This window comes from Pinus tabuliformis, chromosome X (assembly GCF_031772625.1).
Source record: "Pinus tabuliformis cultivar Carrire ecotype Pingquan chromosome X, CPIR1, whole genome shotgun sequence".
Taxonomy (NCBI): Eukaryota; Viridiplantae; Streptophyta; class Pinopsida; order Pinales; family Pinaceae; genus Pinus; species Pinus tabuliformis.
The window spans coordinates 704,994,864-705,021,706 of record NC_142308.1 but is presented as its reverse complement, the minus strand read 5'-3'; the positions used below and the strand labels follow the sequence as shown (position 1 = coordinate 705,021,706).

At 41.3% G+C, this 26,843-nt stretch overlaps 1 protein-coding gene across 1 annotated transcript in view; it reads right to left on the bottom strand.

Moving 5' to 3' along the window:
• Window positions 1-26,843, bottom strand: part of BGAL9 (beta galactosidase 9) — a 474,420-nt gene that overhangs the window by 151,689 nt on the left and 295,888 nt on the right. Inside the window, exon 16 of the mRNA XM_089453307.1 lies at window positions 10,594-10,704. Coding sequence (XP_089309433.1) covers window positions 10,594-10,704 — 111 coding nt within the window. The remainder of the gene's footprint in view (window positions 1-10,593; window positions 10,705-26,843) is intronic.

Below are 26,843 nucleotides of genomic sequence, written 5' to 3'. Positions count from 1 at the left end.
GCTCTTGAATTCTTGCTTGAAGTTGTACTTGAATCTTCTTCTACCTGCATGCAAAATTTGCCTAGCAAATCCAATCCCAAAAAAAAACAAAATACCCTTCAACTTACCTCTTCCTGCAAAACACATGTAAGTGCATAATAATGAATAAATACAAATTAAAATTACAATGCGTACCTGAAGTGTGCTTGTCACTTTTGTTGTTGACTTGCTGCAACAATAGACAAAGACTCCCACTCTTGATATAGGCCTGGACTCTATACAAGACTATATCCAAAACTAACCTAAAGATATATACAATAAAAACTTGTGACGGACCCTAAACTTGTGATGGACCAAGTTCTATGTACAACAACAAAGACCATTCTATCAACTATGACAAGACAAGTAACATGAACTTACAACATCATATAGATTTAGCAGACTTGGTGTAGCATCAAGAATATGTAGCATCAAATGTGTAGTATCAAGAATAGGACATCCGAAATGCGGTATCAAAACTAACTATGACATATAGAGACATAGAGATATAACCGAGACCTTGTATGTACTTATGTTGTCCTGCAAAAACATATGTTAGAGATGATACTCATATTTCAAATGTAAAAACTAATCATACATACTTTGTTGTAGGAGACTTACCTTTGACTGCAGTGATCCTTGAATGCATGTTTTTTCTTGCTTTCTAAGAGCTCGATATTGATTCTGTTGTACTTGTATCTATGTAATTTCGGATCTCCAGGGTCTGAAATTTCGTCATGTGGTAGCCCTCTGAGTCCTCTTTCCAACCCCACAGGTTTGATCAAGATTGGATTCTTCAAGGCACGATGACCTAATTATAGACTGATTCAGTAGAGTGAACTTGTACGAAGTGCCACATGTCACTATTGCAACCTTTGGCCCTGAAAACGCTACTCAACAAAGTACAGTCCGTCCTCTTTCTGTGACTATTTACGAAATTTGAATCCAATGCTCAGAGAAAAAGTCATGACGATTTTCCCAACGTCCCCTGTTTGACATGGAATTCGGGAACCTGCAAAAACCCTAACTTCTCAGATTATATCTCTGAAAATATAGCGAACCAAGGTTTGGAATTCGATCACGAGGTTCCTCAAGATTCCAGCTCAAATGGATTTTAATTTCAGCTTCTGAAGCTTCGCAGAGCAAAAGTTATAGCGAAAATGCCACGATGACCTGTTTGAAGCCACAAAATCCCTACTAGAGGAGGATATTGGGGTCATTATTTATATGAATGTCTGAGTTGAGAGGGTCCTCAACAAGTGAACGTTGGAGGGATTTTAGGAGCAAAAATGTTTTATTAATTATTGACTATTCAATGACCACAACCAATTATGAGTGCCATGCCACAACCCCATATGGTTTTAGCCCACTAACAGGGGTTACTAAATTCAAACATGAATATCTCTCAAACTGTGAGGAATTACTTGGCATGCCATATATCAACGGAAACATCTTGACGAGTAGAATCCATCTAGAAGATCCTTGACTCAGAATAGAGTAAGTTGTCAAGTCAAAATTCTCATGCAAGATTGGAGTAGCCCCTGGTGTTGCTTGGGTTGACATCAATGACAACCACTGATCAACAAGACTTCCCCAAACTAGCATTCACTTCGGCTCTTTGGGCAGCATACCTCACACCTTTTCCTAGCTACAAAACAATTTCACACTTCTTCCCAGCTATAAGAGATTTTCGCACTTCTTCCCATCTACAAGAGAATTCGAACTTGTGTGAGAGAATGATGCTCCAAATGAATTCGATGAGCTTGCTTTTATAGGTTGCTTGTGGGGTCGAATAGGTTCCTTAGGCCGACTTGATCTTCTCTTAGGCCGACATGGTGTGGAGGTTACATAATTCATATTTCACTCAATACTTAACCTTTTTACATGATTCAAAAGCCTAAGAAGGATCTCTTTAAATGTACAATGACTCTATAGACTCGGAATAAATCCTAGAAGTCCTCAATAGGGAATTTGACCTAAAAAATGATGACCCAAGCATGAAACCCATGCTTTAATAAGTCACAATAATAATAATAATAATTTATTTATTTATTCTTTTGACAAGTACATTACATGATGACTCAAGTACATTAATGAAGACAGAACATAGTTACATTTTCCAACACACCCTCTTAACTAGAGAGGTATTCATAATGTACAGATACAATGGAAGATCTCAAACTATATGAACCATGAAGAACTTTAGGCACCGCAATGCCATGGACTAGATTCCTGACCAAGGCAATCTATCCAAACAATCACTCAACAATTTAGGCACCACAATGCCATGGACTAGATTCCTGACCAAGGTAATCTATCTAGGTGGGACTAAGATGGACTCAAGCTTTCGACCCCTTTAGGTACCCTCAGGCCTACCTACTAACCATCAACCCAAAAATCCAGGTGTGTATCCAAAACAGAGCTCAATAACCAACACCACTTTTCTATCTTCGAGACCCAGACATCAACACAAAATGCCAGCCAGATGTCTTCTTAGGCAATGCTTCACTCACAAAGCCTTAGCACCCCTTGATCAAGCAGATCAAGAATGACAAATCTCTCCCAATCAAATTGATTGGTAACCAACATGCTTATCAAAACCTTCAAGAGATTCACCTGTACAAACACAACCCCAATCAATAATATACTTTCATATGTACATAATCAAATACAAACCTTCGGGGTATTTCAGAGAACTTGATGTTGCTTCTCGTTTTTTTTCATAGTAGGACTATCAACTGAATCTTAGACAAAAGATTCCTCAATCATACATTTTCCTTTCCCACTTTCCATGCAGCAACATATCCTCCGAAATTCAATCTTTAATCAAGCTATGCCCTCCCTCTCAACTAGGAAGCATCTCTTCATCCGGAATCCCTCTTAATCTTTAGGGAGATCTCTTCTATTCAGGCTTCCTCTTAATTCAAGCAGATCAACTTCTTCTTTTCGTCATCGGAGTAACTTTCATGGCTTCCAACCAATTCAGCAGAGTTATCATCATCCCATCATTTTTATCACGTCGTCGAATATCTTCACCATATTGAATATTGTGTACCTATACAACTTAGACAACAAGTACAACCAAAACTATAGAACCATGATGTTAGCCATATTAGAATCACGAAAGAATTTCAACTTTATACATATCAGATACCCAAATGTAATTACACACAAGAGACATATATGATATGTTCTTCGACATTTTGTGATCCAAGATCTTTTACTTATAGATGCATCAGAATTACATGAAACAAAGCTTATTAACCATGGAACTTAAAAGCACATAAAACAATGCAGAAATAACACGATAAGCAAGAAACCATGACACAAATATTTGATTATGGAGTTTGTCCAATTTGGACTACGTCTCCAAGCCCTACTCAATAGTGGGGAGGTCTTCTTTCATTAAGTGGCATAAAAGAGATAAAAGTACAAGAAATATTCAATTACAATCCTTATACCTCCAAGCTAGAAGATGGATGAAGAATGGAGAGCCCAACTTCATAAACAAATAGTACCACCGAAATCCTGGCGAAAAATCATGCAAAAATGCCTATCCGAACACCCAATTCGGATAATCAGGCTTTCTGCACCCTCTCGGAACCTCCCTACTGCTCAAGGCAAGGTTTCGACCCTTGCTACTAGGTCGGGTTACTGCTACGTACAATGTTCTGAACTATCGACCAGTCTCCTCCTTTTTCCTATGTGACTGTCCCATATATATAACTTAATCGGCCAACTCTTCAATTTCAGGTAGTTCCAAACAAAAGACAAATTTTAGCAGGTGGGCATTTCCAACAGAGATTCCTAGGCCGTGCATAGTACGCAGGTAACAAAACCTGTTTAAACATAGAAAAATCGCTTTAACATCGTTTTCACATGAATCGGCGTATTCCTTGAATCCTGATAGCTTTATCGGCGTTGATAACCCATCGGCACTGAGATTGCAAATCATAATCAGCGGACAGACCCAAACCTTTACGACAAGCGCCCTGCGACAACAACGGACTCGACAGGCTATTAAACACAATACATAATATATCAGATCCGGAAGCCTCAACGCAAATTGCAATCGGCCGGAACCAAAGGTTGGTACTCTATGCGAACGCTTCCCTTTGCGAATTGCGATTGCAATATCGCAAATCGCAAATCGCAATCGGTGGAAAGACCCAAACCTTTACGACAAGCGCCCTGTGACAATAGCAGACCCGACAGTCTATTAAACACAATACATAATATATCGGATCCGAAAGCCTCATCGCAAATCGCAATCGGCAGGAAATGAACGTTGGTACTCTATGCGACTCCTTCCCTTTACGAACTGCGATTGCAATATCGCAAATCGCAACCTGACTCTACAACTCCAATACATTGCATCACAGCCTGGTTTGCTCCCGAGGCCGATTCTTTAACTCTTCCCCTCCTTGCGATATGTGATTGTGATTTATTGCATCGCAACTCGGTAGTGCTAGGGGCCGATTTTCTTAAGCCGAGACCTCTTCCTTCTGCGATATGCAGGACCAATGGTGACCTGCCACTTGGCGCTTCCCCATTCGCTGAGAGTTTTGCCACGTCACTTCCTCTTGCCACCTATCCAAGTCAAACTTGACCTTTGACTTGCTCTGACTTCTTTATATGAACTCGGATTTGAGTGTCGTTCGCACCATTGGAATCAGGATGACGAGCACTTCGATCTGATGCTAAGTTTATGGAGTTTTTGTCACTTTGAGTTTTGAGCCTTCTTATCATGCCAATGGTATTTTTTAGAGATCCACCTGGATCATTTTGCTAGGGACTTTGTCATATACCCTAGATTATTTCATAACAACTTTTATTCCATCTAGGATTTCAATGTCACTTCCAAAGGTATGACATACCTTCCTACAATGTATATCAAACCCTAGAAACAATTTAGAAAAATATAAAACATCCAACAACCTTTCAAAATTCATATGTTAGGCTTTCTACTAGGGTTTCATACAAAACCTAGATTTCATACAAAAGAATCAATCAAAGTCAACCACAACTTAGTCATTAACTTGGCCAGCTTCCACTAGGGTTAGTTGCAAACCCTAGATTTCTGATCAATCATCATGTCCATCCAAAACTCAAATTTCACCAATTTGTCACAAATCTCAAATTATCATATAGTCATCATACATTAGAGGTTTCTTCTTCAACTAAGGTTCAACTCCAAAACCCTAGAATTTCATTTTCACAATTTCAACAATCTTACACAAATCTCAAATTATCATATTTCAAAGATTTTACTTTGACTAAGGTTCAACTCCAAAACCCTAGAATTTCATTTACACAATCTCAACAATCATTAAATACATAGATCTCAGATTGTTACATTACACACACTAGACAATGTTACTACTAGGATTTAACTACAAAACCCTAGATTTTCATTTTCAACAATCATTTAAATAGATCTCAGATTTATATCACACATACTAGACAATTTTACTACTAGGGTTTAGTTGCAATACCCTAGATTTCCAAATATCATCATCCTAGAATCTCAGACAAGGATTTCCATTAAATCCTAAGACTCATGACCATCAATGACTAGGTCAACACACATATCTAGGAGTTCATAATCATTAATAAACATATCATATGTCCAACAACATTAATACATTTGAACTAGACCAAGCTAGGGTCTCAACCAAAAAGGACATATCTATATATGCCTAGATTTCTACATCATGCAAATATATTTTATATCATGTGTTAGTCAAACCCAACTTCACAATGATCAATAAGAGTTAGATATACAAACTAGATAAGACTCGGGTTTGATCACACAAACACACACATACCAAGGAAATCATTTCTAAGACAATATAAGGATCTTGCTTACACATTCCACCAAACCCTAATGAGCTAGGGTTTCAATGTAGAAACATAGCAAACCCAACAATACCAAAGGTTCAAAAGTTCGGGACTTTAAAACTTATCATTCAATCCTAACAAGTTGGCTTTTCCCGATCATACCAAACTCCCAAACATGACATTATCAATAAAGAACTTCAAATAGCATTTCACAATATCCCTAATCAACTTAGGGTTTCAGACATTCATATTAGCATACCCTTCGGTTAGGGTTTTTGTAACAACCCATCTCAACTTACAAGTAACATAAAAATATTAGCATGTATACGAGGCATGCATATGATAGCTACATATGCATGCATTGCATGCACTACGCTAGTATGCATATTAACTTATTATGAAAATTCCCAAGTAGAAGAAAAATGAATTAATTATTGAAAGTACTGTAGTAGTATTCATACCAATTTAATTATATGAAGTGTCTATGTATGGGAAATAAATTAAATAGTAAAATAATTAATTAAAGTACAATAAAGATAACCGACTGAAGTAATGACAATTTAAAGGATAAGGACAAGGTTGATTGGAGGAAAAAAAGGTGGGATTTCTTCGGAGGGAAGGATCCTTTCCTATATAAGAAAATCTAAAAGGAGAAGTGAAAGGACGAGGGGGGGGAGTAATGCTATATGGAGATTGCGGGATGGAAATTTGGGAAAGAAGCAAATGGAGAATCTGGGAGAGAAATGTGAAATAACGAATGAGATTTGGGGCTCTGGATTTCAGATATAGATCTAGGAGAATTGAGACCTGTTCTTGGAGGTTTTGGGCACGGAGGCCAAAAGGTTTCACTTTTGAAGCCTTTTGGGTTTGGGGTCCGGAAAGACCGATCCCAGACAGGCTGGGAGGAAATTGGTTGGTTTGGTATCCAGAGAATAACATCATCCAACATCATCTAGGAACCGACACCAACTCAGAAAAACCAGGTAAGTACATATATCTAATTTGATTTGTTTAGTCATAAAATTGGAAAGTATATTCTGTATATTCTGCTAGAAATGAAATTTTATGCAATTATAAATATAGTATGTTAGAAATGAATTTAAATAGACAGGCATATACTGTTAGAAATATTTGTAAATTATAATAACAAGCCTTATAGTTTTCCAAAACCTGTCTAGGGTTCTACATAGTCAGTCAAGAATATGAGTGGGGTGGGTAGATTTATCATGTGATGAATCACCCAAAGAAAGAATCACTAAGATTCAATATAGCTAGTCATCTTAATGTTAGTAATAGATTATCAAATGAATAATCCTTTCAATAAATGTATTTAAAGCATACCTTTCTTTCTTTACCAATCTTGTCTTGAGAGATCCTCTTTCATACCCTTGCAGATGTTTTTCCTAATCAAGACAATAGAGTGAGAAAGTGATTAGTATTTAATATAATCAAAACTAAATGAATATATGAACCCAAAGACTGAAAGGAAATGAGATACTTATCTTTGGGAGTTGTTGGGGGATCCCTTCAAAGCCTGAGGGATACCTACAAACTTATAAAGAAAACAATAAAAAAATGCCTTTTCCAAAATATGTTAAAAACGTACAAATTTTAAAACATATAAAACAAGATATATAAAGCTATAAGCAAAGGACTTAGTAGTGTAAGTCCCTAAGGTCGGGTTCTTCGGGCTTGACTTTCTTTGATTCGCCTTCCTCAACAAAGTTGGCTAGATCCCTTCCTCTCTTCTTATTATTTGGATTGTCGGGACAATCACTTTTGGAGTGACCATTCTTATGGCATTGATAACACTCTATCTTGGATATGTCAACTTTCTTCCTTGGTCCCTTCAATCTCTTTCCTTCATGATGAGCAATGTAAGCATTTGATACTCCTTCAGGATTGGTAACCATTGAGATCCTTAGTTCTTCTTGACTGCAGGCGGTCCATAATTATTCAAAGGTGGAGCTACCTTCCAACTGTTGAGACCTGCAGCAAATGCAACCCAAGAGGGTGGCAATCCTAATAGAGCAGTGATCACAAGTTCTTTGTCTAGAACAATCTCATCAATGGCCAAGAGATCATCCTTGAGTCTAGCTATCTTCACAAAGAAGGTTGCCACAGTATCTTCTTTAGTCATCTTCGTAGTCCTTAACTCATTCTTCAAACTTGCTACTTGTCCAATGTTCTTAATAGTAAATAGCTTCGACAAGGCTTCATACATTTCCTAAGCATGATCAATGTTAGCTATGAATGGGACAAGATTGTCCTTTATCCCTTCTACCATCAGAGTCATGGCCACCAATTCTAATTCCGTGTATTTCACTTTGTCGGCATCACTGGATTCCTTTGAAGGCTTCTTTACATTTCCTCTTACCAAGTCCAGTACCTTGTTCTTTTCGAGGATTAGGTCAATCCTCTTCTTTGAGGACCTAAAGTTAGAGGCTCCTTCAAGTTTGTTTTCTCCCTTGATTGAGTTAGACATCTTCCTCGAATATCGTAGACTCCTTCCTTGAGATATTCCTTTTGAATGGTTCCTTGATCAAGTGCTTGAGACTGCCTTTTTCTTCCTTCTTCACCAAAGCTCTGATACCATGTTAGAAAATCAAAAAGGCAAAAAGATTTTCTTGTTCTTGATAATTACTTGTGATGTTTCTTATTATTACGATTCTTTATATCTTCTTTCTTTAGTTCATCAAGCAATTACCAAAAGCAAAAGCACATAAAACAATACATTAGATGTAGGCACATGGAAGGGAAAAAACCCCCTTGAGGGGAAAAACCTAGTCAAGATAATTCTTCCTTTCAATAGTATTAAGACTCTTCACCCTAGACCAAGACCAGACCTTCCCTCCACACCAAGTCAACCTCCCAGAATTTCGACCTCTTTCCAACAACTTCGACTAGGCAGCAACTTACGGCAACTAGCAGCTTCCGGCAACAGTGAAACTTGGAAGACTTCGATCTCCCAATCCAGGACATAAAACAGAGAAAGAGAAACACCAAAATTTTGATTTTCCTTCTCTCCTTAGACATCCCCAAAGTCGCATTCACTTCAGCTCTCCGACAACAAACTTCGCACCGTTTCCCAACTACAAGACAACTTCACACTTCCTCCCAGCTACAAGAGATTTTCGCACTTCTCCCAGCTACAAGAGAATTCCAACTTGTGTGAGAGAATGATGCTCTAAATGAATTCGATGAGCTTGCTTTTATAGGCTTCTTGTGGGGTCGAATAGGTTCCTTAGGCCGACATGGTGTGGAGGTTACATAATTCATATTTGACTCAATACTTAACCTTTTTACATGATTCAAAAGCCCAAAAAGGGTCTCTTAAAATGTACAATGACTCTATAGACCGAACATAGTTACATTTCCCAACAGTTCTGCTACAGTATATTGCTACTTTGCAATCCAGTTATGTATAGGCATCACTCTATGTATGACAAAGTATGTAAGAAGTGTGTATGTCACAGATATGACCCTATGTGGCATCTCCAAGACATATGCAGAGGAGACAGTGTTGGTATGGCTAATCGCATCGACTTGGCATTACACACACACACACATATATATATGCACCACACTTTGACAGTATGGTCAATCTTGGCCTTATGATTGGTTCTGCAGGAGTAGGGTTGGATGATTTATCACAGTTGTATGTTTGGCATCATTGATATATGTATAGCAGAGGAGTGGTAGTATTTATGTGATAGTATAGTAAGCTATTGATGACAGTATTGTATAGCAAGATCAACAATGAAACTTGTTCACAAACGATGTTGTGAACAAGTCATGTATAGGCTCTTAGAAGCTAGATGACATTTGAACCTTGTACCTCTTTGTTGAACTTTCAAATACAATCTAATAGAGGAAGAAGAATTGAATTTCAGGTTTTCCCCCTTGTGGGGTTTTGGCCCGGTCTTCGACCAAATCTTGGTGTCTCTATTTGTGCATGTTTTTCTTCTGATGTTCCTTTTATTTTTCTGCAGCATTGTTGATGATATTGTTCTTTCTACATAATTTCTAATTATATTATGATGCTATGGGGTGAATGCGATATAAATGATGAAAATTTGGTTTATGCAATTATCAAAAGCAAAGAACAATATAGCCCTAAGAAGAATTAACATTCGTTGTAAAAGGATTCTAGTATAATGAAGTGAACTACACAATTGTAGAAATGTAAATCATCATATAATAATAGATACTCCTACCGTGTTGTAAAACACGAACAAAAAGTTTGTTAACCAGATTGTCACTCTTTAATATATCTTCTTTCATATCTCCTTTGAGGAACAAATAACATGTTTGAGTAATGTTGTGGTATCATTTAATAAATTTCAACTTACTTGATACATTTGTATCTATTTTTCCAAAAGCATGTTTTAATGCAATTACAATTTTGTATAAGTTGACTTATTCCATGTCCTTGTGTAAAAGAATTTACACATACAAAATAGTTACGAAAAGCGCATTTTTCTTCAAGGGTGTTTATGGGTTAATACATATTACCACCAATAGCTCAAGTTTTTAGTTGTTAATATAACTCGTTTGAACTTGATTTTATTCCTAGTTGATTATCATTTCCTTGATTTGAAATATATTAGCATTGCAATACAATAGAAAGGGTGGCATAGTAGCATAGCCTCGACAACCATGCATATTGAATGATAACTCGACAAAATTGCTAAATGTAGAAGAAAAGGGAAAGATGAACAAATTGTTTAATACCTTGTACCATGTGAAAGGACTCTTTTGAGGCTCTTCTCGTATTTCTGACCATTCCGAACCCTCTTGTCGTTCAGGTGAATAGATTTCCAAATATTCACCCTTTAAACCAACCTGTATGGCACCAAAATCACTAAATTCTATCAAAGAGTGGACAGATATTTCTACAAATATATGATGGATATTGTCATATATAAATTGCTTTCTAGAATCATGCCTAGTCCCTTTGCATTATTCCTCAATATAACTATAATTGATTGTTAAACCACACTCTACTGTAGTTGACTATAAAACCACACTCTATTGTAGACACATTTTCTATTTCTAATAATTACTATCATTAAAGATTATTGATGAGTCTAAATTTGAATCTTTGGGAAGTTTGTGTAGAAGATAAAAATAAATCCATAGGACAAGAAGAAAAATTGGGATAGAAAAAAGCTAAACAAACATAATGGTCGCCATTAAGATAAAAATCTAAATAAACCCAAGAAATTGTTAACATATTGCATTATCCAAGAGGTCATCTCTAGCTAATAAACCTTAATACCTATGAAACTAAGTTTGATCACATTTTCAAAAATTCCTAATCAATATAATTGATCATTATCCAAATCCCTTGCAAACTTTAATGTAAACTAAAATTGTTGACCTCAAGCTCAATCAAAAAGATTTCCTCCCTCTTGAATGTTTTCCACTTTCATTTAGACAACGTGGTTTTCCTTTATATAATGGCTTGGAGTAGTGATTTGATCTTAAACAAAAACTAGAAATGCCATTTGTCCATCACAAGATGAATCAAAGTTTATGAAAAGTGTGTACACTATAAGTATGAAACAAAATAGAGTCATTAAATACATTACCAAAATGTGCGACAGACAACATATGGAGAAAAACAAGATTTATTGCAAGTGTATAGAATACCTTTGTCAAAATTTCGGCTCAACAAAAAGCTTGGCAATGCCCGTGTGGAAGAGTTCAACTTAGATTCCAATAAAAAAGGCAAAAGCTTACTTAATAAAATAATGTAAGGAAAATATATAAAAAAATATGAAATATACAATGTCGATAGAATGCACAATATCAATATAAGTATCAAAAATCATATAAGGGTCATGCCTATTAAAATATATGGCTTACTTTCGTAATAGGTTATCATTGGCAAAGACTTCAGGGTTAGCTCAACTGGTCGAGTTACTTTAGTTACGCACCTCTGCTATTGAGAGGTCACAGGTTCAATTCTCTCAAAATCCTCGGGGTCAGGTTATGAGTTTGAGTCGGTGGGATGTGATCCCTTTGGGTGGATCTACCTAGAACAATATTCCATGGAAGTAGCGAGCCATTGATCTATGAGGGACCATGAACCACACAGAAAAAAAGGTAGGTTATCATTAGTAGTGGGATGATGGTTGAGATAATCTCTCAACCTTTTCCTCTATGATAGCAATAAGTTAAACCTTACAACAACCTACAATCTCTTTAAAAGAGAGCAATGCTATTGTATGTGTGTGCTTGGCATTTAATAATTATTGAGTTATTATCTATGTGTAACACGTTTATGCACATAGTCTATTTCATTGACATGGTATCAAAGCAATATAAATCTAAGCCTATGATTAAGCTTAAGAAAGGAAGACGCCATGAGTATCATTTCAATTGTGAAGCTCGCTGCCTGTGCTTGTTTCAAGTGTGAAGTCTATGTCAATTGGAAGAAGTCAAGCTACCAAACAACAAGCAGTCATTACTGGGAATTTGTGAACTATTGTGTTACATTCCCATTCATTTGGATTTTCTCATCACTTCAACTTGTATGGACTGCATGACAGCCTTATTATATATGTTGCTAAGCTAAATGAATAAGTGCTCTAAGTTATTCAATATAGGATATTTACAAGTATTAGATTACTTGCAAAATTTCAAAAATCTCATCAATGACACACATTGTTCAAGTATCTCACTGCTATATAGTATACCACACTTATCTATATTAGTATAGTTCCCTGAGAGAAGACAAAATATACACACAATAATGCTAAAGCAAGCATTCAAAAACTTGGTGTCATATAAAAAAGTTAAAACAGAACTTCATGATAGGGCATTATAATAAAGACGAATCATAATCAAATCCCATAACATGGACCAGCCATCTCTCCATTATTTAAGACATTAGTTTTCGGCATGATTCAACAGCTAAAACTAGCTAGACTTAGGTTTATTTTTATATTTATATATATAATCATTAGTGTCAAAATATAACACAACCCAATGGGCAGTGGGCACCATTGTAGCCTTTAATTAAAGGATTTTATTTTGCATTAACTCAAACTGACATCCATAAAAATAATAACTACAATTGATATCTCCAGTTTGCAAGTCACAAATGACATGTTGCAAGGTAAGACCATGTGGCCATTAGTTGCTACATCTATCTCTTTGATATAAATTCCATATATAATCATTAATGTTAAAATATAACACAAACCAATGGGTAATGGGCACCATTGTAGGCTTTAATTAAAAGATTTAATTTTGCATTATGTAATATCCCTCATAGGAAAATACAGGAAATAATAGAGGCTATGAACTAACCACAAATTGCAATCTAAAAAACATGCAAGCACATGAATTAAACATCAGAAATACAAACCAAGCTCTAAGCCATTTTATTAATATGAGCAGAATGGGTACAATAGATGGTCATAGTAGAACCTGGGATTGCTACATGCAAGCAAGGCAAAACTCAAGGGATAATAATGAAGCCCAAGTGTTGTAGAAGCTCCTCCCCAATTTCTGCGTTGACCCAATAAATTTTTATTGTTGCTGCCAAATTAGAAGTGGAAAATCTGCTCTCAGAAGTGCTCAGAAAATTCTGAGAAATTAGTTGGTGCACTTTCTCAACAACGCCAACAAAACCCAAAGAGGGATTGGCCCCAAACCAACTCTCCAAGAAACCCACAAAATGGTGCAAATTGTCAGCTAAGTAGTAAAACATACTGCTAAAATAATGTGGATTTCTGGCTTGAATATTGCTCAGATCACGCTGAAAATGCAGCCACGGACTCCTCTCCAAATACCCACAAAAACCCAGAAAGGGTTTGGGCTGATTCCAAGTGACGAGAGAGCCCACCAAAAAGTGAGAGTGGCCCTCCAGTTGGCTACACACACTATTGAGAATAATGCTCCAAAAACTCCCAATTCCTTCGTTGTAATGCCACTAAAATTCCACACAAAATCCCCTCCGGAATCTACCTTCTCCTCTAGCCAATCTCCTCTGGAAATTAGTTTCTCTCTTCCCCTGCACAAGCATTCTCTAGTGAGCTCTGCACACTGCCAGAATGGAGAAATTTGGCCCACCAAATGGCCAAGACTTCTGCCCTGCAAATGTTACCAAAATTTCAGTCTCAAGATAGGAAATCTCTCTGCAAAACACCAAATCTCTCGACACACTATAGCTAAATAAATTTGTGCTCCACAAATTGCCTCTACGTCAAGGAAGTGCGTAGAACTGGGTGAACACCTGCAATTAAGCTCTGTGGAAATCCTAAATTGGACTCCCCAAATTTCCTCACTAGGGAGACACTCGAAGTTCTCTGAAATGAGGGTGGAATTCCACTTCGAACTCTTGTGCTAAACAGCACTTCTCTTCTTGTGCTAAAGAGCTCCAAGAGAAGATGCAATGTGAAGTGTAATAGTCAAAAGATAATTCACAAAAATGAGTCCATCCTCCTTTTATAATTTCTCCTCATGCCTCTAGAATCCTTATTTTTAATATTACTAAAATTGGGCAAATTTCCTTAGTGACTCCCATGCTCACAAAATTGGGGATATTACAGTCCTCCCCAGTGAAAATTGCTTGTCCTCAAGCAATGCTCGAACAAGCGCTCCCTCTCTTTGCTAACCCAAACTGTCACTGCAAACAATACTGGGGTCCCAAATGTGCCACTTAGTCACCCTGAATTTGTGCACCATCCTATCATAAATGAATCCCTCGATACTAGGGTCCCATGCTAATCTCAAAAAGATGCCACCATGCCAACATTGCACCACTCTGATTACAACTGACTGCCCATCGTGCGCATACCGTATCCTCCTCTCCTGGAACCCGATGGTGAAATACTGATAAAGGCCAAATACATCCCGCCCAGGCATCTCCATGATGCCAAAGCCTACCCATCCAAAGCTAACCCCGAACCTGTGCAATAATAGGGAAAGCCTGCCTCGCCATACGATGAAGGCCTCCACGAACCCCCATGTGTCAACCCAAGAGTGAACTAGATCACTCTCTGCCATGACTTTGCTCATCACGAGACAGAGTGATCTATCAACCAATTGAATCCCTAGATCCCATAGCCAGACATGCTGCGGCATAGCTCTGACAATTGCTGGAATCCATCCGTGCCTCATCTTTAGTCCCTGCAAACAATCAATATATAGGCTCTGTATATCATGAACTAATTTGATGCATGCTAAATTGCCCTGTGCTTGCCACTGCGTAGTACTGATGACCGTTGGAAACCACATGGGTATTTGATACTCGCAATCGACCCAGTGTATTTGGATCCATCCTACTCCCGCCAACCATCAACACTAAGTCTGCCATCCGCCTCTCGATAATGTGCAATACAATGTCTGGAGCCAGGACACATACTAGAAAATTGCCTCAGCCATACACGGTATCCTCTGCTCATGCTTGGTCCCAACATGCCCTGTAGAAAGAGTGACATACGTCTCCCTCGTGACCAGCTCCCCAAGCGTAGGATCTGTGATGAACGATATGCCACCCCTGCGAATGATCACCTCATCTCCCAACCTGTGGTTTTCAACTCGTGCACCGACCCAATGTTGTCGTTGAGAAGTCTCTCCCCTAGTGCGTTGAGTGTCATCCAAATATCTTGCGAGAGCTCCCCATCCCCTGCTGCTCATGCCTGGAGTGTCAAAGGACAATAGCCAAATCATATGTGTTTGTAAGTGATGTACAAGAGGGGTAGGAGGTGTGTGGGTCGCCATGGATACCATCAAGTGTCAGTCATCTGTGACCCCGTTGATCCTAGGTGAACTACACCTAAAGGTATGCCTAGTGTCTCTGTCCATAAGTCTCCTGGAGGCAAAACTCCAAGACCCTGCGGTGTAGCACCATACGCCCCTACATACAACCAAGCATCCCTATACTCCTTGGCATGCCATTACACATTGCGGCCTACACCTGTACATCATTGGATACCCCCTGCTACTATTGTACCTTCATGTACCGTCTCATGTCTTGCCTATGTCACTGTACATGACACTCCCTGCAGGTACTCAATGTGATGCGAGTCACTCCTCCTACTCCAAATTGTAAAGCAACATGCTATGGCACACCACCATCCATCTCCATGCTCCTCTGTAGGCCACTGCTCGTTGCATAGCCCTGCACACTGTTGGATGCTTGTTCTAAAATTGGGTTTGTAAGCATCAAGAAAAATCCATCTATAGAACACTAGACCCTACAATATAACTCTGTGCATTCTTGTGTACCACTGCCTACTGTCGCACCACCCTGTAACATATGGTATCCCACATTTTCCAAAGTATTTGCTGTCATGTCCCTTCTCAAACACATTTGTAACAGGTTATCTCTACACATTTTTACACAATTTTGGCTAAGGAAAAGGACCCAGCAGTTTCGACTTGGGGAGTTAGGAGAAATTTCGGCTTAATTTGGTTGCTAGAGGAAGGTGGGGGCCACCCATGTGGGAATTTGAACTAGGCCATTCGAATGGCATGGAGGGAATTCGAATTGCTGAATGGAGGGGCCCACATGAGGCAAGGAAGGCCCATGAAGACAAAAGGAGGAGGTTCTGGGGCCAAGAGCTACAGCCCGGAAACTCATCCAGGAAGTCAGGAGATTTGTAGGAGGGATCAACCCAGCACTTTTGGACACATTCCAGGAGGTTTTAAAGTCAAAATCTAGTAGGCCGAGTTTTGCAGTTGCAACTGAAGTTGGGCTCCTTGAGGGTCGAATTTCAAAAGTCTGAACCAACTAAAATCCTTCGTGTATTTTTTTTGGTTTAGGAGGAGTCAGGAGCTCGAATTTCATAATTTTCTGAGCACGGGAAGTGGTGTTTCCAGCCATTCGAAGTCAGCAAAAAAGCAGTTTTCTAGGCCGCGTAGTTTAAATTGGTGCAGTAGTTGTAGCAGCCTTCAATTCATCTATTGCTCACCTGGGTTTGTTCATGCTTGTCCATTGAGACAAGCCCAGGTGCACCATTCTATTTACTATTGTATTTTTCCCTTGACGAAGTAATAAAATCGCTCAGCAATTCCTTATTTCCAGCATTTCCACGGGTGCTTAGTGTCTATTTTGTTTTTCTGTTTGCTGAATTGATTGTACGCTTGTATATCACTTGTACTCCTACTTAGGAACTTTACAGTGGTATCAGAGCCTAGGTCTTGGCTCAGGTGTGGGGATTTTCTCCTATGAGAGAAGGGGACCAGCAGAACATGACGTACAAAAGGTAGAGGTACCAGAGCAGAGAAAGAGAGCTGGAGATTACTCCAAACACGGAGGACATATGGAAAGTAGTAGTAGAAGAGGAGGACATGCTGGAACCCAAGAGCAGGGAAGAGATGGCTTTCGATAGCCTCCTAAGGGCTTTGAATGACTTAGCCAAGGGCCAGAAACAAATGTTGGAGGAGATAAACCTGTAGAACAGAGAAAGGACCACTCCTAGAGGGTTTCTATTTGGGAAAACTTTTGCATCCTCCCAGACATTCGATCATCCCTCACCAGCAACACAACACCCACCGGCTAGTGGGCCAACTTGAGCCACACTGCCCTCTTTCATACTTGTGGCACAAATTGAACCAGCAAGGGGTGAAGACCCCACACAGATGGGAGATCATTTCAGAGAGTGGCAATCTATGGATGCAGACTTTAGGGAAGCACTCTCTTTCAGAGATTTCTACAAGCTCAAGCAGAATGAGAAGAGCAAGGGCTATGGAGGATAGGGTACACAAAGCTATGAGCTGCAGAGGACCATAGGGAGGATGTACTTCCCTACATTCGATGGCACTGCCAAGTGCACTACTAGGGCTTGGGTTGAGAAGATGGACACCTACTTCCAGCTCAACCGGATGACAGAACAGGAAGCCATCAAGATGGCCACGCTGCACATGGAGGGGGAAGCCCATGACTGGTGGTTTCATGGCTTGGCCACCCTAGGGCATGCCAATGTGGCTTCTTATGAGGATTTCACCAAGAGGGTGGTGGAACGTTTTGGCCAGAGAGACGAAGGCCCATTTCAGGGAGCTGACCCAACTACACCAGAGAGGCAACCCAGAGTAGTATATTTCAGAGTTTTTGTGAGTGCCAATGATGGTTCTGGATCTATCAAAGACTCGAAGGGTGTACACCTTCATTGAGGGGTTACTAGAGCCCCTGCGTGGAATGGTGAGGTCACGCAGGCCCTCCATGCTACAGGAGGCAGTTTTGTGCACTAGAGATTTACAGGGGGCCATCCCCAAAACTAGAACGCCTTTCCTTGCACGAACCCCTTTCCCACAGAAGGGGCATGACCCTAGACCTCCACCTCAAAGAACCACCCAAGGGCGGGGGTAGCTGGATGATGAGACATGGAAGGACCTCATGAGGAGGAAGTTGTGCTTCACTTGCAGGGAGCCCTGGGCACTAGGCCATCGGTGCACTGCCGGCAAAGCACATTATATTGAGGTTTTTTCAAATAGTGACCAAGAGGACGAGCTGGAGCAGGAGTGTGGTGTGGGAGATGGTGAGAGTCCAACAGATAGGGGGCCACCACCACAACCTCCGCAGGGAGGGGCATCCTTTGCCCCATCCAAGGGAGTCCTTGCTTCTTTATGTGGGGTCCTCAAATTCTTGACATTGAGGATCAGAGGCACCATGAAGGGACAACAGGTGTCAGTCCTAGTTGATAGTGGGGCTACCCACAACTTCATAGATGCCCAGTTGGTTCAGAGGAGGGGCCTTACCACGACTGAGTTTGAGGGATTTTCAGTCCTAGTACCAGGGGACCGTACCATGCAGTGCACTCGGTATGTGCCTGCCTTGAACATAGTGATTGGAAACTACTCGAGGACGGACCACTTCTTTGTGGTCGATGTGCCAAACACCAACGTAGTGATGGGTGTCCAGTGGTTGTACTCCCTTGGGCGAGTCACTACTAACTCGAAGAAGCTAGAGATGGAGTTTATCGGGTTGGATGGAAAATCAATAGTTCTCAGAGGCATGCACTCCTATCCACCCCAGATAGTCTCAACCAATAGGATGGAGGCAGATCTGCAAAATGGCGACATCGCATGGGCAATGGAGCTAAGGATTTCGGAAGCTGGGGGGTAGGCCCAACAACCACCAGCAAACATAGAGGCCTTGCTGGACAGATACACAGTGGTGTTTGGCGATATTCCACCAGGGCAGCTGCCAAACAGAGGATTTGAGCACACTATTGAGTTGGAGCCAAGTGTACAGGCGTTGATCACTACCGCTTATAGGGATCCTAAGGCCTATAAGGATGAGATTAAGAGGGCCATTTAGGAATTGTTGGCATTGGACCATATCAGGCCAAGCTCCAGTCCCTTCGCTTCTTCAGTAGTACTGGTGAAGAAGAAGGATGGGACCTTACGCATCTACATTGACTATCGGGCCCTCAACAGGAAGACACTGAAGAACGGGTACCCCATCTGCCGCATAGATGAGCTGATGGATGAGCTTAGAGGAGGCAAGTACTTCTCTAATATCGATCTAAGTTCAAGGTACCATCAAATCAGGGTGAGGGATCAAGACATCTCTAAGACAGTTTTTCAGTGCCACTATGGGCACTTCGAGTTCCTGGTCATGCCATTTGGGCTGACCAATGCTTTGGCTACCTTCTAGTCATGCATGAATGTTAAAATTGGAGACTAGGGCCAAACTCCATGTGGATCACCTTATTTTTGGCTTCTAATATTTTTCCTAGATTCCTCTCATTGAGAGGTGTAGGATTGATCTAAAGATCATCCGATTCCGATAAGTATTTATGAAGATGTGAATTTATTTTGATTATGGACAAATTGTCAAGGTCGACCAACAAACTTATGTAGGCTCAGAAGCCCAACAGTCACGTCTATTCATCCTCAACGTTTGCATATAAATACAAGGAGCATTCTCCTCATTTGGACAATTCAATTCACTCATTTTCTCTCTCTCTCTCCTACGCATAAAAGGAGCATCTCTCTCTCTCACACGTGTGGCTGAAAGGATGACGTCCTAGGGCAAGGAAGACGCAGAAAGAAGGACTCTAGGGGAGCAAGTCATCTCTTTGACCAGCGTTGACCAAGTGTTGACCTTCCAGAAATGCGGATTGGGTGTGGTTGCCTCTCCTGGGCAGGCCGCAATCTTGGCACAAAAACCGAGGTGATCTGACCTCTGGTTTGACCAGTGTTGACTACCCTAGTTTAGGGATGCAATTGACTTCAGAAATCTGCAAATTGACTGTACTTTTGGGACTATTCAAGGGTTGTTTCTTCAGGTTGTTCGAGGATAAGTTGAACGGAAATTGACCAAGCATTTTAGAGGCCAGTTTCAGCTAGTTTGACCAAGTTTGACTTTGTTGATCTAGGGTTTGCCACTGCTGATATAAGATTACAGAATTCAAATTTTGTACTATTTCTCTCTGTTGAACTATTGAAGATAAAAGAAGATTTGATCAAAGGGTTTCCCTGCATTGGGGTTTGTCCCTGGCTAGTTGCCACATCTCATGTCTCTTGTCTTGGCTTGTTTTCTATTGATCATTTAATGTTCTATCTGCACTTTGCTTAATTATATGTGATTGCTAATCTGTGGCTAATAAGAAGAAAAATAAGTAAACTGCTCTAAGCATAGAACATACCATAATTTAACAATGAACCATGTCTTACAAAGAGAGTTGAGGAGGTTTGTGCTGGTTTTCTTCGATGATATTTTGATTTACAACCGGAAGTGGGAGGAGCATCTCCAACACTTGGAGGAGGTGCTACGTATTCTGGAGGAGCAGCAGTTTTATGCCAAAATATCCAAGTGCGAGTTTGGCTTGACAGAGATGCTCTACTTAGGGCATATCATCGGTGTTGATGGGGTGAAGGTCCATGAGGAGAAGATACGAGCTATCCGTGACTGGCTAGTGCCCCGAGATGTGACAACGCTGAGGGGTTTCATGAATATCTGCACCTACTACAGGAAGTTTGTCAAGGGGTTTTCACAGCTGGTAGCACCCTTGACAGATTTCACCAAGAGAGGGGCTTTTGCATGGACTGATGGAGCACAGGTAGCCTTTGATCGCCTCAAGGAGGTGATGAATAGTTGCCCGGTCTTGGCACTTCCAGATTTTTCCAAGCCCTTCACCGTAGAGTGTGATGCATCCAGGGACGAAGTTGGAGCAGTTCTATCACAGGATGGGCATCCCATTACTTTTGAGAGTCAAAAGCTCCTACCACATGAGTGGTTATATTGCATATATGACAAAGAGATGCTGGCCATCATGCATGCATTGGCCAAATTTCAACAGTACTTCATAGGCAACAGGGTTCGGGTGAAGACTGATCACAACAGTCTTTGTCACTTCATGGGGCAATAGGGCCCTAACGACAGGCAGCAGAGACGAGTTAGAAAGGTGTAGGCCTATCACTTCGATATAAAGTATGTGCGGGGAAAGCACAATGTGCTGATCGATGCTCTATCTCGGAGACCTGTTGGTCTATCACTCATGAACATCTGCCATGATTGGAAGGCTCAGCTACTGGTGGAGTACTCCAAGGAGAGGAGGGCATGCGAGATCTTGGAGGGTGCCCACGCAGATGAGCACTACCGAGTGATGGATGAGGTCATCTATTACAAGGGGCGCGTTTTTTTGGTGCCCAACTCGAAGTTGAGGGACAGAGTGCTCCAAGCAGCACATGACTCACCATTATCAGGGCACCAGGGGTTCTAGAAGACATGGTGGTCAGGAAGAGATTCACGTGGAACGGCCCCAAAGGGGACGTGTTGAAGCATGTACAGGAGTGTGAGGCATGTCATCAGAACAAGGGGGAGTTGATTCACCCTACAGGATTGCTACAACCGCTTCCCATCCTCGAGGGGAAATGGGAAAGCATATCTATGGTTTCATCACAGGGCTCCCCACAGTGCAAGGAAGGACTGCATTTATGTAGTGGTCAACCAGGTTGACCAAGCCCACTTTTTCGCCATCCCCACCAGGTATTCAACTGCACAGGTTGCAGAGCCATTCTTCAGGGAGATTTTCCGGTTACACGAGCTTCCTAAGAACATTGTGAGTGACAAGGACAACAGGTTCATGGGAGATTTTTGGCAGGAGCTTTTGGTTGAACTTTTTGAGTCTATCCATTAGAAATTTAATTTGTATTCTTCCGGTTTATTTCTTCTACTTGTTAATTCTGAACAAGTTATTTAAAACATATAAATAACAAAATAAACACAATACAGTCTCAACATCTATAGATCAACAATTGAAAGAAAACAAACACACAAGTGACATTGTTATTTTTGGACAAATGTCCCTGGAAAAACCCAATGCGGGAAAAACGATGCAGTTATTCTAAGGGTTTATTATTATGCAGTGTTTCCTTGAGTACAACTGGTGCCAAACTGGCTCACCCGACAGAGAAAAACAACTGGCAATAATACCTCTCTATTCAGAAACAGTTATTCAGAAAACCTATCCCACGAAACCCTCTCCAACAACTCTGAAGCACTGCGTCAGCATCCTGCTACTATGTGTTAGCCTCAAAACCCTTTGCGTCAACCCTCTGAGGCACTGCACCACTTTGCGTCACTCCTTCCCTCTGCATGGATGACGCAACCCCTCTGGCCTCTGCATTGTCTCTATTGGGACCTACGTGGCCTGCTCTGGTTGCTGCTTCTGGCTCTCTACCTCTATGTTGGTCTCTCGGTACTATCTCTGCCTCTCTGTCCAGTACTCACTATCCCTCGTTGTTGATCATTGATTTGACTTTTCTTAGCAACCCCGCTCTAGCAAATCAAATCACTGATCACTCTGGTGTGTTCTCCAACAGATCCTCAAGCCTCCTCTTATACTTTTCCTATTGGTCCTTCAATGACCAAGATTAAATCTCTAATCAATGGCTAAGATTAGATTTGTCTTGATCCATGACTTTTGGAACCTTCTAACCAAGTTTCATATTAATACCCATTAATATTTTATTTTTCCTAAGTTTAGACTTAGGAACTCTATTAAAAATATTAATTATTTTAATATCTCCCAAATTGGTTAGAATCTGCCCAAACCATTTCTAGGTCATGGAGATCTCATGTGCTTTAGCCTCTCCACCAATTTTCATGGCTAGAGCACATCCGATGCTACCCCAAATCAACATTCCCTCTTAGCGAGGATTGTGCTCTAGTAATACTCCTCACTGAGCATCACTCTAATTATTTGGCACCAGTACCTATGCTAATGCTAAGCTTCCCCGCCCAACATCCTCTGCACTGTTGCATCCTGTACTGCTGCCCATGGCCCTGCCACTGCTGCATCCGTATGACAACTCCCTCTGCATCCGTGTTGCTGCTGGTCCCTTCTCCCAACACTGCATCTGCACTACAAAACCCTCTCATCATGTTGCATCGTGCTACTGCATACTACTGCTACAATGCAACTCAGTTACTGAGAAGTAAGTAACTGATCCACCCACCTTCTGACATACTTATCAGGCTAGAAACACTCCCGATGCTGAAGCTCTCTCTGCCACTAAAAAGTGCTCATTCTACTGACCTTTGCGCTGTTGCAGCAACTTCCTACATCTTGTGCCATTGCAAACCTCTCTGTGCCATCCTGCATTGTTGCAACACTATCCGTGCCTCTCGCACTATTGCAACCTGCTAGCCTTGCGCTGCCCGAGGACTCCTGCACGGTAGCACCCTCTGCCGCTTCATCCGCATCCGTCTCTACCAACATCCGCCAATCCTGCTATTCTCACTTCGGGGCTCTCGTAGCAAGGTATAATCCAAGAGGTCGGGTACCTCAAGAATCCTGCCCCTCATCGCTTGTAGTCCTCCTGACTACAGCTCGATGTTTCCCCACCTCTTCCTTAGAGGTACATGAGCACTCATGGCACAATCGTCATCCTGTGTGGCCCCTATGAAAGTCAGTTGGTCCCGGATCTCCTTCAACCGACTAAGGAAGTGATCTATCTGCTCCCCCTTCTGCATCTGGTATGACCGCAGCTAATTCTCAAGTAACATCTTCCTCTGCACGAAAGTATGCTAGTATAATTTCTTCAGGGCATCCCACATTTCCTTTTTTATCTCCTTCTCGGCAATATGTTGGACCACATGATCCTTGACCCCATCAAGGATGATGTACTTCACCCTGGCCATTACCTCCTCGAACTTTTCATTTTTAGTCGAGTCAATTGGGATCGCCACTGTTTTCAAGGCGAAGGCCTTGATGCGATGTCTATCTAGAATGGATAGGATCCTGGCCTTCCAGACCACAAAGTTGGACGCCCCATCTACCCTGTCCTGATCCCACAACCCATTCATGGCCATCTCTCTACTCTTCTGTCGACTCTCCAAGTCTCTCTACTTCCCTCCAAAAGTTCTCTTTTCGACTCCTGCCAAATCTCTCTACTTCTCGCCTGGAAGTTCTCTCTTCGACTCGTATTGAGTCTCTCTACTTCCCGCTTGGAAGTTCTCCAGTGGACTCCCTCTGAGTCACGATTTCCCTTCTGGAAATCCTCCTGCCAATCGTCAAGTTGCACCACTCTGATCTTCTGTGCACCTACAACACTGATCCGGATTCCTTGGCTAGGAATTCGCCTCGGTAGCAACTCCCTCTACCTTGGTTTTGCCCCATTAGTTATTGTTCTGCCCACAGTACCCCACCAGCGTCGCTCCCGCAAGCTTCCCACAGCTTCCTATGCCCTAGCAACTGAAGGACTGAGACTCTAGGTTCTGCGCAATCCCAACACTAGCAAAACAACTCCCTTAGCCAACTATGTCAACCTTCCTGGTCTCTGCGTGGCTTTGCATGAGCCTCTTTCTGCCCTCCTTAGCCTTTGTGCTGGCCTCTCTCTGGCCCAAATTGATGACGCAGTCCCTCTGCGTCAACCCTTTTTCTGTCGCTTCTGCAAAGTTCAGCTTCTGTCACTCCGGACAACTGATTCTATTGCAAATGCTCTGCTTAGTTGATGCCTTCAGCTCTCCTATGATCTACAACCACGCTCTGATACCATGTTGAAATTTCAAGTCTATCCATTAGGAATTTAATCTGTATTCTTCTGGTTTATTTCTTCTACTTGTTAATTCTGAACAAGTTATTTAAAACATATAAATAACGAAATAAACACAATACAGTCTCAACATCTACAGATCAACAGCTAAAAGAAAACAAATACACAAGTGACATTGTTATTTTTGGACAAATGTCCTAGAAAAACCCAATGCGGGAAAATCGTTGCAGCTATTCTGAGGGTTTATTATTATGCAGTATTTCCTTGAGTACAACTGAGTGCCAAACTGGCTCACCCGACAAAGAAAAACAATCGACAGTAATACCTCTCTATTCAAAAACAGATATTCAGAAAACCTGTCCCACGAAACGCTCTCCAGCAACTCTTAAGCATTGGGTCAGCCTCAGAACCCTCTACATCAACCCTTGAGGCACTGCGCAACCTCTGGGACCTTTTGCGTCATTCCTGTTGCCCTCTGCGTTGATGACGCAGGCCCTCTGGCCTCTACGTTGTCTCTACTGGGCTTAGTGTGGCCCACTCTGGTTGTTGCTTCTAGCTCTCTACCTCTGCACTGGTCTCTCGATACTATCTTTGCCTCTCTATCTAGTACTCACTGCCCCTCGTTGTTGATCACTGATTTGACTTTGCTTAGCAACCCCGCTCTAGCAAATTGAATGCCTGATCACTCTGGTGTGTTCTCCAACTGACCCTCAAGCCTCCTCTTATACTTTTCTTGTTCATCCTTCAACGACCGAGATTAAATCTCTAATCAATGACTAAGATTAGATTTGGCTTGATCCATGACCTTTGGAACTTTCTAACCCAGTTTTATATTAATACCCATTAATATTTTATTTTTTCTAAGTTTAGACTTACGAACTCCATTAAAAATATTAATTATTTTAATATCTCCCAAACCGGTTAGAATCTGCCCAAACCATTTCTAGGTCTTGGAGATCTCATGTGCTTTAGCCTCTCCACCAATTTTCATGGCTAGAGCACATCCGATGCTACCCCAAATCAACACTTCTCAGATTGGTCGGTACTGAGCACACTCCTAACACAAGCAACCACCCCTAGATAGATGGCCAAATAGAGCGAGTTAATTAGTGGCTGGAGGGGTATTTGAGGAACCACGTGATAGGAAAGTAGAGGGCTTGGATCCGGTGGTTGCATTTGGGCGAGTACTGCTACAACACCACCCACTACATGTCCATTGGTATGACTCCTTTCCTTGTCTTGTATGGATATGATGCATTATCTTTTGTTGATGTTGTTTCTGGAGACAGCTGGGGCCCAAAGGCCAAAATATTGGATCCAAGAGAACCAAGACATCCTCAAGGCTCTCAAGGATAACTTGGCGACAACACAGAACCAGCAGAAGGATTACGTAGACCAGCACCAGACAGAGAGGCATTTCGAGGAGGGGGGCTTGGTGTACCTCCGATTACAGCCGTACAGGTAGTCCACATTGAAGCAGACGGGGGCTAAGAAGCTACAACCCCGCTTCTATGGGACATACCAGGTGATTAGATGAGCTGGGGAGGTGACCTATGAGTTGGAGGTGCCTCCAGGGAGCAGGATTCACAATGTATTTCATGTCTTGTGCCTTAAAAAGGTGTTGGGGAAACATGTGACTACAACAATAGAGTTACCTCAACTGGATGATGAGAGCCACTTGGCTTTGTAGCCTGAGACCATCTTGGAGAGGAGGGAGAGGAAGTTGAGGAGCAGACCCATCAGGGAGTTCTTGGTACGCTGGAAGAACTTGCTGGATGAGGATGCCACCTAGGAGGGTGAGCTCATTTTGGAGCACCCAACTCTGAGGTTGCTTGAGGGCAAGCAACATTTGAGAGGGGAGGATTGTCTTGTCCCTTCTCAAACACATTTGTAACAGGCTATCTCTACACATTTTTGCACATTTTTGGCTAAGGAAAAGGACCCAGTAGTTTCAACTTAGGGACTTAGGAGAAATTTCAGCTTAATTTGGTTGCTAGTGGAAGGTGGGGGCCACCCAC